Below are 16,008 nucleotides of genomic sequence, written 5' to 3'. Positions count from 1 at the left end.
GCAACTGAAAGCCCATGAGATGGCTCCACCATTTTAATGGAAAAACATAACTTAAAGAAGCCAATTATAAACACTAGTATAATATGTAACTAGTGACATTAATATATCAGGGGAGCTTTTTCTATACCAAACTCAGGTTGTTTTATAACTCACATCAATATACTTGATATGATTTCAGTGGATTTGGAACAATTCACTCTACGAGAGCCTGACTTCAGGGAAGCTGTAATAACCTCTGCAGTCCTGTCATCCAGTCAGGGCAAATAACAGTTTGCACTGATTTAATGCACCATAACAATTCAAGTCTGTACACAGCAGCTGCTTATTTTATTATGTAATTTGGATAAAACATAGAGACATTTTCACTGGATTTGCTGAAGTTTCATCAGGGTAGGTTTTCATAGGTACTGCTTTGAAAGTCAACACCAAGTATCACTGCTGTCCTGGTGAGCTGGACAGGATTTATTCTACAGTTTATTCTATTATGCTTCCAAAGCAGTATTGCACTGCTGTTGCATTTTGCCACTTCATATCTGCAGTGAAAAATTCTTTTTCTTAGGTATATGTAGAAACAACACAAATACCTATGAGTAATCACTACACTGTCCCAAATGCCAAAGCAGGTACACTGAAAGGATTATCACTGCTCTTTATACTCTTGTTAATGGAATACTGAAGATGCTGATGTGATTATCACTTCATGAGTCCAATCTTACTGCTGAGATCATGACCTTAAAACCATGGACGAGTGATAAACTGGGAAGGAAGCAAGGATTTTCAGCCTCTTGCAAGCAAGGAAGTTTACCACCTTGCAATCCTCACACAGATTGTCCATAAAACCAAATCTCAGCTCCTGAGGAACTGCCAATGAGTACAGCAATAAATTAAAACCTGGGGCAACACATTCATTTTGTGACTAAAGAACTGTACTTCTTTCTGTACTGCACCACCAAAATTAGAAGCAAACCGCACTGACCTAAATCTATCCTCAACTATATCCCTGGAAGGTACCCAGCTTGCTCCAGAGCTACAGTTCCCTAAGGACAGTTTGTCAAAAGGGATTCTGGGAGATCATGAAGGGCTACACTGCACACAGAGAAGGATGACGGTGTACTGCAAGAAAAAAGCTTGCAAACTCATTCCTCTATTCATGTACAAATAAACTGCCTTTAACAAAAGCAGAATCAGGAAAAAAAAATCCAAATGTGATGGATATTCATTATGTGCTATCCCTACAGAGTAGCACAAAGAAATCAAACAAGTGACACAGTAGGGAACATGTAATGGTGACTACAGAGCCTCTAGATAAAACTTAACTTCAACAGCAATGAACAAAAGCCACAGGTTTTAAAACGTGTCAGTTTAGAAGCAGTATGTGCAAGTCATTGTAATTATTCCTTCCAGCCAACAGCACCATTAATTTGTTGCCTCCTCCAAACAACTAACCTTTAAAGTGCTGTTGCATGCAGACCGATCTCTATGTAAATCAGACTTGAAAATAACCACATCGCACCTTTTCTTTTGTTGCTCCTTCTTAAAGACAATGCCCCATCCCCGGCAACGTTCAAGGCCAGGTTGGATGAGGCTTGGAGCAGCTTGCTGTAGTGGAAGGTGTCCCTACACATGGCAGGAGGTTGGAACTGGATAATCTTAAGTTCCTTTCCAACCATACCCATTCTAGGAGTCCGATTCTATGATCTTGGGCATCATGGTTTAGTAGGGGGTGTCCCTGCCCATGGCAGGGGTGTTGGAACTAGATGATCTTAAGGTCCTTTCCAACCCTAACTATTCTATAAGTCTATGATCTTACATAAGAGTAAGAAAATCTTCAATATTTCCATGAGGCTGAAAAGTCTTAAAGAAAAGATATACATGGAAATAAGTTTATTTTGGTTTCTCTAAAGATTTCAGATTTTCCCCTTGGAATTTGAGCATTCTGCACAATTTCATCCATGCCTTTGCTTGTCATTTTGTTATTTCATGACATGCAGCAATAGCACATAATTTAACATGGTTGAAAGGTTAATTTTAAGAAAATGCATCAAATCAAACACATTTTACTCACTGACATATTGCATCCTCGTCTAAAAATCAAAACATCTTCTGCATTGAAACCATCTATAGCTTTATATTACAGTCAGTACTGTAATATAGTTAGACATGTGGGTTTTCTCTTGATACAAAAGGTGGTGTTAAATTATCAAAGGATAGTTTGGGTTGTGGGAAACATATTTCCTGTGCATCTTAGATTCTTGCCAAACTGCTAAGAGTGATTAATATCTTTTCCCTCTGTCAAGGGAGTGCATATTTTAAACTATCACATCACTGCTTTAAATATATGGCACAATTCCATGGTGATGCTTCCAGTGTCCCACTCAACACCCTTGAACAGTTGTTTGAAGATGGTTCATAAAACTGAAAGATGTACTGGCAGCAATACACAGAATTGCATGCTGCATTTCTCCTGAAAACATCCAGCCATAAACCCTCCTGTAGCCCAGCTATGGCACCACCCACCTCTCAGAGGTGGATGTCGCATACCTTTCTAAAAGGTCACATCATTCACACAACCTTCTCTAGCTTGAGAAGGCAAACAAAACAGCTGTGCAAAAAGATGGCACTGATGTCTATCAACCACACACTGAAACAGTGTAGTGACTGTCCAGAGACAACAACCTTCAGATGTTCTCAGTTCATACAAAGGAACTGATGTTCTGCCCACTCTCAAGGTGTTAGCTTTTATTCGTGTCAACCAACACTTGTGGCACTACCAAGATCTGGATATCTTCAGTGTAAAAATCAAAAAAGAGTCCTGGTTTTAGCAGCTGGGCCCCACTTTATACATTAAATTTAAAGCCTGCAGATCTTCTCAATCATATAAGCACAGTTTGTCATTTACAATGGTAAAAGAGTGCTTTGCCATGATTTCAGGTGTCCCAAGAATGACTGAGGTAGCTGAACAGCACCAGTCCTTGAGTTTATGTACTTGTTTTGACTGGTAAAGAGAACTCCTCAATTTCAGCATGTTCTGTTCAAAACCTGGCTTTGCTTCTTACAGGCGTTAAAAAGAAACACAGAAAGATTTGATTCCACATGACTATTGTGGAGTTCACAGCCAGGCAGCCTGAGCACACTGTTTGAGTCAAAAGTGTTTTTCCTTTAAAAGGAAATGATTAAATAATTCAAGTATTCATTACTAACCAAGGATGGCTTCCTTCTTTCTCTAGTCAGGTCATCTGTGCTGCCAAATAGCTGTTTCTGTACCTAAGCCTCTTCCTCCTCAAGGCTCTCATGCCTTAAGCCCAAGAGCCCTGGACTTTCAAGCAGAGCCACAACACACAGCAGAAGACAGACAAGAAACAGAAGCTTCCTCTGTGAAATTAGGAGAGAAATATCTGAGGTGAAGCAATTCCTGCCAGCACAAAGTGACAACCCCACGCATTTGTGTGCTGTTTGCATTGTGCCAAGCGTAATCTTCAACTCATCATTGCCTATAAAGCTCAAAAAAACCCCAACAAGCAAGGCTGGATGGGAATAGACTGTCTTTCAATAGAGTAGGGCATCAGCAAAACCAGACTACAGTTGCCAGTGCTGCTGTAAAGGAGCAAAGGGTTGCTTCCACCACCAGTATACTAGCTCTGGCTATAGCTTCATACGTACAAGCAGAATCAAAGGCCAGACTGTTAATAACTCAAATGGTGTAACCCTACAGTGAGGGGCAAAGCTATTTGATGCAGGATTTAGCAGGGTCTCCTTGTCTGCCCTCCCAATGCTCATTTTACATGTCCTCATTAAGTCAAAAGGAGGAAGCTAAAGGGACCAAGACAGGTTCAAAACTGATCAAGGCAGAAGCTCAGAGGGGACTTTTGGTTAAGTACATTGTTCCACTTTGTTGAAGATTCTTGTTCAATAAAAAGAGGAGGGGAAAAAAGGTTGCTTTTCTGGTTCTTTATCCCTCTCTCACAATAGCTTTGGTGAACTTCGCATACACCCTACTGTCTTGGTTTTTATTTTTAATATAATAGTGGGAAAGTCTCCAAGGCTTAAATAAAAATCTTACCTTGGCAGGCTTTTGCTTCTAATAGAACACAGATCAGAGGGGTGGTTTTTTGGCACTCCTGCCTGAAACAGCTTATTCTTCAACATATGATTATATTAGTTATGAAAGCACTGTATTATTGTCACAATTTCATCAAGTTAGGAAAGTGCCTCAGGTAACAGAATAGCATCTTCTTGTGCAAACTTTCATACCCTATACAGGTCTTTTTGATACTATCACTGTCAGTAGCTAAGTGTAAGAGAAGGATAATGTATCTGCTTTGCTTCTAAGGCCTATTATAGCAAAACAATCTCAAAAGAACCCGCCACACCAATAAAAGTCCTACAGATGTGTTTATGCTGGGCTGGCTTCTAAAGGCAATTCACTGCATGCAACCCCTGTGACTACAGTCAGGTCATCGTCTCCTGTGTTTCCCACAAACACCAAAACATCTACCAGTGCCTCTGAAACCCAGCCTGACAGATTCTGCTTCAAGCTCAGGGTTTCTGCTGTTCTTTGGATTCAGTTTTGCTTGGCATAGCTCTCCTCCACACCAGGATTTCATGGTTCTTTCCTTTCTTGACTGAGGATTTGGGGTAGAAAGTCATACTGAGATCATCTTTCAGATGCAATGGCATGAAGAATTCAGAAAGCAGCATCTGCCATCTTCCTGGGTATGATGCTCCCACGTGCTCAGACTCTGGAAACCCTAGGACACCCATCTTGGCCCAGAACAGAATTGCATACATCAGCCTAAACTCTTTCTAAAGCACTTTGAGGAATACCAACTTGTTTTTAGAAATATCCAAGTAGTTACACATGCAGAAGCAGAGCACACAAACATCAAACACACTGGTTTTATCTGTTCAATCTGATGAGGGGAAGGAGAAAATGAGGTGGACTTCAGGAAAGCCAGTCCAACAGCCAAAACTGTATCAAGAGATGGCAAATAGGATGGAGGCCATCACATGCTGACAAGAAAAAAACACCTCCTCTACAGTTCATTGTAAGCAAGCTGGAGGTAGGGAAAGAGGACATCCCCTCCCGGGACTACTTTTCCCCACACCTCTGGTCCTTCTATAGGGCAGATATTAGTCTTATATTTACCAGGAGACGTTAGCTTGGTTCACAGCAAAGCTGATCCAGTTGAAACCATCTTTGCTCCTATGAGGCAGCAACGTGCCTGTTTCTCCACACATCTGAGTAAAGACCCAGGAGGAGCCTGGGCCTCCGCTTCCAGCATCAGCCCTACTCTTTCTGCAGGCTTTTAGGGCTCTGCCCACCAACTCTTTGTGGGGGAAGAGGGCAAAAGCAAGACTTAGTAACTTAAAAACTAAACAAACTGAAGATGACTGTGAATGCCAACTATAAATAGAGCATCAAGTGCTGCTGTAAACCTGCAGTAGAGCTGAACTGAAAATAGCAATATGACAAGATGAAGCCATGCAGCACTGGTGTTGAGGAACAGCAATGTCAAGAGTATGAATATAGAAAAGAATAAGACTTTTCTACAGTAATTATCTACCTAACACAGAACAATGTGGAATAAATATAGAAATTTTATTGCCAAAAAGGCTCCTACTCCCACAGCGGTGCTCAAAGAAATGAAAAGCTCCAGAAAATTAAATGATAGAAGAAAAATAAAGACTACCTTTTTTTTTTTCCTTCTTAAATATACTGGCATTTTTCTGGTTTGCCTTTTGTTTTACGGCACATTCGTTTTCTTAAGGGAGATTTCTGACCGGAATGGATCTAAGCCTGTGCATCATCCGAATACTTGGTCAAAAGGTCTAGTAGCACAAGTGGGAGTATTTGCTTATAAAAGGCAATGAGACTCTACAAGAAATTAAGGGACTGAACAAACACTGTAAAGATCAGGAACAAAACAAACCCTTGCCTTCAGTTCCTGTTTATGCTAGCTGATTGCTCTATTCCTCATAGACAATTCTCACCTCATTCACACTGACTGTGTTATAGAGTGATCTGCTGCCTGCACTCAGAAGCTGGTCCCAAAAGAGTGAATGCAACCAAGCTTGTGCACAAGTTATTTCCCAGTGCCATATACTCATCCTATAACACAAGCAGTAACCAGAAAGGTCACAAACACTTTCAGTGTTAGAAGTGGTCAACACTTTCATAACAAAGCTGAGTTCCTGAGCTAAGTGTGCCTGCACTTCCTCCTCAGACCAATGCATCAAGGCCGCTTTCATAGCAAGTGTTCCTTCCTCAAAGCTTTTTGGGAAGCTGGCTTGAGCTGCATGGAGTCTTGCTTGCATCCATAAGTACAACACAACATGCCTGCTATGAAGCACTGCAGTCCTAATCCACACACACTGCAGGGTTTTGGTTATATTAGATGTTCTTCTTTAGAACAAAAGCAATTCAGCTATAAAATTTGGTAACAACTCATTTAGAAACCACATCATTTTGATGTTTTACCAATTATTTGGTGGCTGCCTATGCATTAAGCAATCTCAAACATGAGTGCTTATTCTAAACCAATATCTAACAAAACTAGTATCTAAACTAACCAATTTAAATACTGGGAAAGGATTAAGACCTTTAAGTCAAGCAAATTGGAAAGGTGAATACAAAGGCACAATCTGAAGGAATTGTGTTGATTCCTTTGCCAGGTGTAAATAATGCCTATAGAAGTTTTCTTCCTATAAACATGTATTTTATGCCATATATAATCATATAATCACTTTGCCTTTTACTGTTTCTCTGTGCAATTATTTGATGCCACACAGCATTTCCATTCTTTCTTTTTTTTTCCCCTTGAAGAAACACACAAGACAGCATGAATTCCTTGGTCTGAAAGCTCAGAATCTCATGGAGAAAAGTAAGCCTGTACTTACGACCAGAGAGAGTTTCTCCCTTGTGTGATGACTCCAGTGAATTTTGTTAGCCTTCGAGCATCTACTTCAATCCACTGATATGGGTCATTTCTTCCTGCACACCAAGCACCATCATAAAAATCATTTTCGTTAACACCTGCCTGAAAAGAAGGGGAAAACTGTCTTTATAAATCAGAACCAAGAAACCAAAGGTCTTTCATGGGGAAAAAGAAAAGAACACATGAAGTCATCACTCATTCCACTTACTCCTCTGGCACCGCTTTAAGACCCCTGGGACAGTCATTCTCACCGAAATATTTCCTTACTCAAAGCAGGGAGGGAAATTCTGCAAAGTCCTTTTGAAAGCTAAGAACCATTACATATAAATTCAAGTTAGGGTTAGAAAGCATTAATGGGGCTTCAGTTCACTCTACCTGTCTGTGGCCTGATAGAGCCTTTATCCAGAAAAAATGATCCCCATGGTCTTCGCAGTCATGAAAGTCCTAAAAAGTCAGCTCCAACCCATGTAAATAATGGTCAGTGCTGGAGCAATGTCATTTCCCTTGGCAAAGGAGAGAGTAGGGCATGTGGAGATAATATTACTATTTCACATCAATTTTTAGTCCCAGAATTATTAATTTTCATCATAAGGATGTCAAAGGTTAAAAATTCAGGACTGCCCCACTGTACTTCAACTTGTATACCAGTCTTTATCCCAATTTATTCTGGCAAAACCAGCTCAAAAAGCCCTTTCAATATTTTCAGAGAAATAGCTGCAAGGTATTTTGAGTAAACTGTATTCCAAATACAGCTAAAATATTTAAGGAAACATCGCATCTGAAGTCTTTAGATATTTATCTTATTACTAAAGCCCAGAAAATCTTTGGCACCAAGCTGCTACTGCCATAGAGAGCACAGAAGCTTTTCCATATGGTTCTCTGAGCCTACATGTAATTTTATGATAATCCATTTGTGTTGAATGCGGATTTATTGTTGCCATCCATGGAATTCTAAGAAAACATATCCTTAAATATGTCCCAGATATAAATGAAGGGTCTGGAAAACTTTGTTATATTAGAGATGTATCTTAAAGCTCTGGTATAAAGCTACTGTCCCTTCAGCGGTAAACTTTCAGCTGGTGTGTGTATATATGTAAAACATAAATGAAGTACCCAAGAGCACAACTGTCAATTAGATTTCCTGAATTATCCCTCAGCTTCCCTCTGAGCAGCATTAGCAGGTGTTACAGTCATAGCTGGGTTACAATGGCAGAGACCTGACATTTTTAATGACCATTTCCATCAGAACGGGCATTGTGTGGGTCTAACTCAAAGTGAAGATGCAGTGGGAAGAGACATTAGCAACTACAAGCCTGGTGGCAACTGAAGCAAGTGCTGCAAAACAGACACAGATTCAATTCCCCAAACTTCTTATTTTCTCAGGTACTCAAATCTGAGTGAGAGCAGCTTAAAAACAACTTGTTTTCCTAAATTCCAAAATTATGTTAAGCCACCTACTTCTATGTATTAACTAGATATTTTTAAATGAAGTTTGCTTGAGGGTTGGAGATAAAGGGAAAAACCTGTATTAACAATGGAAGATACATTTTTCAAGGAGAACTGAACAATGGGAAAACACAATACAAATGCAACCATTGACCTGAGTAATAACCTTTCTCAAGGAAAAGTTCCAATGCATTTTAAAATAAGATGAAATTTGAAGTAGCCTTCAGGTTTAAAACCAGTGCTTGCCAGGAAGCATTAAGATCTGCAGAGCACCTTGAACCAGCATTATGCTAATCCCATTCCCAGTGATGAAATTCGACCAATTTCTCTGCACTGAGCACCTGCATCTCTCACTGCATCAGCTGAGATCCTTGGCCCTCATTCAAACTGAGGATATTTCCCATTGGTGTGATGCTCATCAGGGTGTAAACCTCTCCTGTACATTACTGTGAGAGGTGGGAAACAGAGGAGAGAAAGAAAAGCTTATATGCAAAAAACCCCAATCCTAATTTACTTACTAAAATTTCCATGGTTTCAATTGGACTCAAGCATGTGTCTAAATTGCATATCAAATATGGGGAGTCTAAAGAACATGCTTACAGTTATGCACATCTTAAAGTAATATGGCCTTAAAAAGTGGCAAAGAGAGCATTAAACAACACTGCTACTTGTTCCTGGTTTCTTATTTCTTGCTATTAGCTTCTCTGAAGCAAAAAGTTACTAAGTAAAAGGAAGCAGGTGTTTGTGTATAAGTAGCACAGAGCACTATGTGAAAAAGAGGAGTTTAATCAATTAGATGTTCTTGTTAGAAATATTTCTGAGGGAAAAAGAATAGAAATAAACACCTGTTAAAACTTCCCTTTTGAAGCTTTCAAGCCTGTGTTTTTTCTTGAGGTGCTTGAAGTTTTGAATCTGTTTCTAAAACAAAAAAAACCCTTATAAATGCAATCAAATATTTAGTAGATATTTAAATTTCTTTGGGAAAAATGTTAATTCCTGAAAGATGAGAATGGCCATCATCAAATATTCAATCAAAGGATATAGAACCAGATACCTTGGCTCAGTGAGATGGCGACTTGAATTTAAAAGTTGTGTATTGAATTAAAGGAGATATGAATTAAATTATAATTTGTATAATTCATATATAATGAATTAAAGGAGATAATGAAATTTATGACAATTATAATGTTATGAATTAAAAGTTATGACACACCCAAGCTATACATTTTAAACACCTAAGTTGTCTTCATAAGGAGTGAAGTAGCTAATTAAAAATGAAAGTAAGGACTAAGTCTTAAGCAAACCCTTATTTCCATCACTCAATTTCCAATAATAACTCAAAATTAACCCAGATTATATTTCATAAGTGCTAAAACATTCCTGAATATGCAGTATCGTATGAAAAAAATACCTTTTTGATATAGAATAAGGGACTTCTTTTATGTCACCCCTAAATAAGTTCTCTATAAATGTGACTGTTGAAAATCACAATTAAATAAAACAAACCAACTGCTTATTATGTATCCAGAAGCTAAGATGAAGGGAAATCAGAAGGTTATGATTCCCTTGCAAATGATGACTTGGTATTTTAATTTATGTTCATCTTCAGAGTTAGGTATGTACAAAACAGAACACTCACATTATCACTGTTCCAAAAGCATTATTCTATAACACAAAGATGTTACTGCCTAAATGTATTCAAATGAAGAAAGAAATTTCAGTCTGCTGACATAAGTCAGCTAGAGCAGCAGCAGGAACACATAACATCAAACCACTTCTGTTCAAATTCTTCTCCCTTTTCCCAGAAGGATGATCACAAAAATTATTTAACCATAGAAAGTTTAGAAGGAAAGTAAGAAATGGAAAAGCATTACTCATCACAGGTATTTATAACAAGCACTGCCAGCAGAGGAGAGGTAAAGCACGGAGGCTGGAAGCATAACATCAGTAACTGTGCCTTTTGCTTATGTTTTGAGACTGGAGCTTTTCAAAAGGAACTAAAGAAACAAAGAAAAGACAAAAAGCAATACATTCTGCTTATCTGCATACACACAATTGTATTACTTGCTCAGTCTTCAGTGCTGTTGGATTTCTCCAATCATGAAAATGAGGAAGGGGAAGAAATATCATTCTACTAATTATTTCAGATTTAACCACTGCTAATTATTGGGCAAGTGACAAATACTAATGACTTTTATCCCTGAAGGCAGAGGGCCTCAATGAATATTATTCTATGCTATGATTTTTCCTCATGATGTTAAATTACTACTCATGGTACTACTGCAGTTGCAGGCTGAATCTCTTTGCTCCTGCCTGCCAGAGGTCCCAGCTTAATCACCAGATTCATACAGGACCAGAAGCAAAATCAGGTCACAAGAGATGCAGATCGCAGAAGGCCTTATCCAGCCCCGATAAGCTTGTCCTTCTTTGGACTAAAGTGTAAACTGACTGATTAATGTTACACACTTCAAATAATCTAATCAGAAAAAAACTAACCCTCCAAAGCCTTTGAAAAACTTCATTATCCTACAGATTCCCTGTGAACTGAGGTAGGGCCAGTGAGCTGGGGTGAGCCCTAAGCTCCTCAGCTGACTTTGCATCAGATGACAAACTTGGGTAGACAGCAGGTTTTGTCTTATTTCAGGAAGTAGCACAACAGTTTCTTCCAGACATGAATATTCTGATGGCACAATGGTTTCTTCCAGACATATGAATATTGTGGTGGCACTGTGGTTATACCCAGACCAGGCCACCAGCCCATAAAACTGCTGATCAGCACACATCTAGCATAGTGCTCTGGTGAAACTTCAGAGGCACATCAGCCTCTCTGGGTCTGACTTGGGCAGAGTGTTTACTTCATGTGTAGTATTAAAGAGCATGAATACACAGCTGCCTAAATACCAGTGCCTTTTGTCATTGCCCAGCACAAAGCGACCACCGTTCTAAACAGCAAATAGAAACCACCAGGGACCTGGTTGCACCCCTGACGCATCAGTCCTCCATAGCACTTATTCTCAGTTATAAGCATATATCTTTTTAAATACTAGAATTCTAAATACTTACATTTTAAATGTAAAAATTTTGAGACTGAAATTCAGAACTCTTCACACAAAATAAAATTAAGCCCTAAACTCCAAGTGACAGGGAAGAAATCTGCAATTCAAAGTGGCTTCGAACAGTTTTAAAGTGCTACTAATTTTAACCTGACCCCAAAGGAAATACTATCTAAAGAGAAATAAATGCAAGCCCATACTTTTAACACTGCCAGTCATTGTAACACCAAGCGGTTAAGGGGCTTGGGGGAATTACTGTATGGATAGCATACAGATAAGCTTTCATTAAGGGTTTGACTCAAGCATTACTATCCTTATTAGAGGTAAAGACACAGCAACTAAAAAGGGCTACATTTAAACAAAAAAAGTAAGCCAGAGAAGTCACTTTACTATAAGCCAAGTGGTTGGGTTCATTGTAGATGAGCTTCACACAGTCCTGGGATCAGGACTATAGCAGAAAAAGTCCCTATGCCAGGGAAGAGTAAAAGCAGCTTGTAGATAATAAGGAGAATCAACCCATGCAGAATTTGTACAGCTCAGGAAAATGACAACACAAAATCTGTATGAAGCATAAGTGTGACATTGCGAAACCTTTGTTCACTGGAAAAAAAGACCCGTGAATTTTGAATGGAGAAGAGTAAAAACCCAGTTTGCAAAAGGCTGCACCCCTGACTTCACTGGACTATCTTTGGGGGAAACACCATCCATGGTTAAGACTGTTACCCATCTTTATTTTAATGCAGTATTACTGGTGATGACATGACACACAACTAGATAGACTCCTGATCTGAACCAGTAGGGTCATTCTTGTCTTTAAATTGAACTTTAACACCAGCATGAAAAATAAGGAACCACAATCAGAGACTTCAGAGACTCACATCACTGCCCTTGGTCTTATACTGCTATATAACAAAAACAATAATAATATAAACATTCCTATAGAGCCAACCTGAATATCATTTGTATACCATGATTTGTATCCATGAGGGTTTAACTCCTAGCAAACAATATGAAGCATAGACACAAGCTACCTTGCACAGATCTCAAAAGAAGCTCCATATGAAGTCCTCCAGCTGGCTATTACTCATGCAATGGCATAGCAAAACAGCTTTCTGACTAACATAAACTGATTAAAACAAGCAGTGAAGAAAACAAGAGGGTCCCCATTCCCCAGAGACAAACTCACATAGCAAAGGCACCAGAAGATGCTGAAGCAAAAGGAAACACTTGCATAATGGCATTTTAACCAACAGTGGCCCCACCTTCCAGCAGCTGCCCCCCATTACATGGCAATAGGCACCATGTGAAATTGTTCTGCTGATTAGAGCTCATCCTTCCTAGTCCCAGCCTAACTCCCCTAGTTGATTAACTAGCAAACCCTTTCAGCTGAAGAACAAAACAGTCTAATGGAGGGTCTAATAACAGGTAAGTAATAGATTAAGAAAGCTTTAGAGATTTTTTGTTGTTGATTTGGTGTTAGTATCCTGTTTATGACTTGACTGTTGTATTTTACTATGCAAAGTAGCTTTTTCACATTGGAAAAGACTGTAATTCCAAAACCAGCACTAACAGTGTGGAAAACAGAAACAAGAAATGGGGGAAATAGAATCTGGTCTTGCAAAGCAGCTAAGCACATCTTTCATATTAAATAAAAAGAGCTAAACTAGATTGCTTGCTAGTGACTTCTGAACTGAAGCAATTTTTGGTAGTATAATCACTGCCTCTGAAAAACTGCCTTGGGGCAAGTGCTTCACTTGAAACCACACTCCTAATTAACCACTGTCATTAACAAACAACGAAAAAAGCAATTTGCTGTGTAAGCTTCCTTCCAGGCTGATTGCTGAGGGAACAGCTCTGGGCTGCCTTCACCTTTGCTTGCTCATAGAGGTCTGTTTGGATTTGCACCCTCAGCACACTAAGGTTGGAGTTTTTCTAACTAAGCCCCATGAATCTGCAGGTTATCCATCAACCTTATTCACTCCTATAATTCCAGTGTTTCCCCTTCGTTTGAATTACATGAGCTGACAAAGTAGTCAGAACCAATAACCATCCATTGATTCTCTTTATACAACAGTACAACCTTAAGCCATTCTCCCACTTAGGGGAAAAAAAATGGATGTTACCTGAATATTAAGCCTTCCTCTGTGGGCCCCAAGGCCATACCGCTTTGCTGTAGAGGCATGGAGCTGGAAGTCAGTAATCTTTAATGTCTCTAGTCCAAGTGGAGGGCAATCTACAAAACAAAAGATTGATTAAAACTTAGTTAAAAAAGAAACAGAACAAGTATTCAAAGTTTCTGGATTTCAGTTGTGCCAAACTGGCTGCGGTCCTCAGCTGGTACAAATGAGCACAGCATCACTGAAGTCAATGAGAAATGGCAGGTCTTATAAAATCAATGAAGGAATACCCATGTCTTCGGTGACATGGTTTAGTGTGAGGTGTCCCTGCCTTTGGCAGGGGGGTTGGAACTGGATGATCTTAAGGTTCTTTCCAACCCTAACTATTCTATGGTTCTATGATTCTACTGATTTACACCAGCTGAGGATCCGGCATTTTGAGGGTCTCAGTTATTACTGCTTGCTACATGCTCCAAGTTTTCATGGATATGCACAGTATTTCCTGTCTAGTGCCTTTCAGGACAAAATGCCAGTAAAATGGCCTTTTATTTTTCTTCCCTTTTGGCATTTACTTTTTCATCTCTTGTTTTGATTATTCTCCCCCGTACTCATTCCAAGCTACTGTATGAAGTTATGCTTCCAATTAAAATCTGTTCTGGAAACTTCAAGTACATGTTGCACAACAGCATCTGGTCCAGAGGTCTGGGACTGGGGACAGCCAGGCTCTTGCTTGACTAAGGACAAAGAGGGCAATTATGAAACAGGGGCCACCTCAGCTCCAAATTGTGCAAAGCTTTGAAGAAAGAAAAGCAGATGTTACTCCAGCAGCTGGAGCCAGCCTGGAGCTCTGGTTTTGGAAGACAAGAAGTTGGAAAGAGTCTGCTTCATGATTATCAGAAAAATATCCTGCTCTAAAATGACCCCAGTACCACAGTATTTAAGTAAGTCCCTCATAGGGGTTGGAACTGGATGATCTTAAGGTCCTTTCCAACCTTAACTATTCTATGATTCATAGCGCTTAGTATATTTATGCTCAAAAGAGGATGGTGAGGTGGGGATAGACCCATCTCAGGGTTTCACAGGAGGTGAACAAAACCACAGAGAAACACTTTGGGAGCACCTCAGTAGGACAACAGGACACGATTTAGCAACTGTGAAATCAGCATGAGCTAGAATAGGAAAGTCTGTGTAGGGCAGAGGTGGAAAGCAGTGCCATACTTACTATTTAGATCAGGTACTTGTTAGGTTAGACTAGGATTTTCACTGTTCTGGCTATACGGCCTCTGGGCTTGGATAGAGGACAGATCTTTTCCTGCAGTTAAATGTGGGAGAATTATTGTAACGTGCACAACAGGCTGTGACAGAGACAGAAGCTGAACACCAGCAACGGATCCCAGGCCACATTTCCAATCCCCAGGCCACCCCCCCTTCATCTCTTCTCAGTGCCTGCCTGACAGCTGTGCTTGAAATTTCTTTTGTACTGCAGCTGCTGGAGAATTCATAGGATAACACCATAGAATCCCAGACTGGTTTGTATTGGAAGGGACCTTAAATCTCATCCAGCTCCAACCCCTGCCACGGGCAGGGACCCCTTCCACTGGAGCAGCTTGCTCCAAGCCCCTGTGTCCAACCTGGCCTTGAGCACTGCCAGGGATGGGGCAGCCACAGCTCCTCTGGGCACCCTCTGCCAGCGCCTCAGCACCCTCACAGGGAAGAGCTTCTGCCCAAGAGCTCATCTAAAACCCCTGAAGCCATTCCCCTTTGTGCTACTTCTACTTTCTCTTATAATAAATCCCTTTCTAGTTTTCTTGTAGGCCTCTTTAGGTACTGGAAGACTGCTTGTAAAGAGCCCAATCCTGCGCTCTATGCCTGTGTGCCACTTACATATATATCTTTAATCACTCACCAAAATGTCATGAGGATATGTACCTGAGAATCTCAGCCTGGCTGTGCCTGTCAGGTGTAGTTTGCATCGCTATGTACAAACTGGCAAAAATGTATGGTATTTCATATGTTCCTCCTTAGCACATAACAACCTAAAATCCCTCAGGAAAAATGGTACGTGTTGTCAATTCACCCTGATATTTCTTTGTTCGTCCGTAGGAGAATTGTTGCATAAATCCAGGGCCAACTGTCTCCATCAGAGCCAGTAAAGACAGATGCTAAATATTTAACTATCTTCTAAAGTACCAACAGTGATCTTAGCCTTACACAGGAGACAAAATGTAGACAGTTCCTCATTTTGAAGAGCTTTCAATCTAATTATCCAAAACAGAGAAGAGACAGGATGTATAAGGGAAGCCAGAGGAAGGAATAATTTGTTGGATTTTTGTCTCATTGGCTGATTGTTTTAATTGCATTTCCTTAGAGAGTGTTTCATCTTTCATCATGCTCCAAGTAGAAGAAGTTTCAGGCTCTGACAGATCTCTACTGGGAATATATTACATAGCTGGGAAC

At 39.9% G+C, this 16,008-nt stretch overlaps 1 protein-coding gene across 2 annotated transcripts in view; it reads right to left on the bottom strand.

The window, feature by feature from the left end:
• CPXM2 (carboxypeptidase X, M14 family member 2) overlaps positions 1–16,008 on the bottom strand; it is a 78,933-nt gene that overhangs the window by 36,968 nt on the left and 25,957 nt on the right. Inside the window, exons 1-3 of one of the 2 annotated variants that reach the window (XM_061364134.1) lie at positions 12,466–12,480; positions 8,723–8,827; positions 6,898–7,037 (exon numbers count right to left, since the gene is read on the bottom strand). In XM_061364134.1, the coding sequence (XP_061220118.1) occupies positions 6,898–7,037; positions 8,723–8,728 (146 nt within the window). In that variant the 5' untranslated portion in view covers positions 8,729–8,827; positions 12,466–12,480. Of the gene's footprint in view, positions 1–6,897; positions 7,038–8,722; positions 8,828–12,465; positions 12,481–13,557; positions 13,668–16,008 lie in introns of those variants that run through there. The other variant, XM_061364133.1, reaches the window with a different exon arrangement.

The sequence above is a fragment of the Neopsephotus bourkii genome, unplaced genomic scaffold (genome assembly GCF_033783945.1).
Source record: "Neopsephotus bourkii isolate Nb327-2 ecotype Australia unplaced genomic scaffold, CSIRO-AGI_Nbou_v1 NB_1189, whole genome shotgun sequence".
Classification (NCBI taxonomy): Eukaryota; Metazoa; Chordata; class Aves; order Psittaciformes; family Psittacidae; genus Neopsephotus; species Neopsephotus bourkii.
This window is presented reverse-complemented; position numbering and strand designations above follow the sequence as displayed.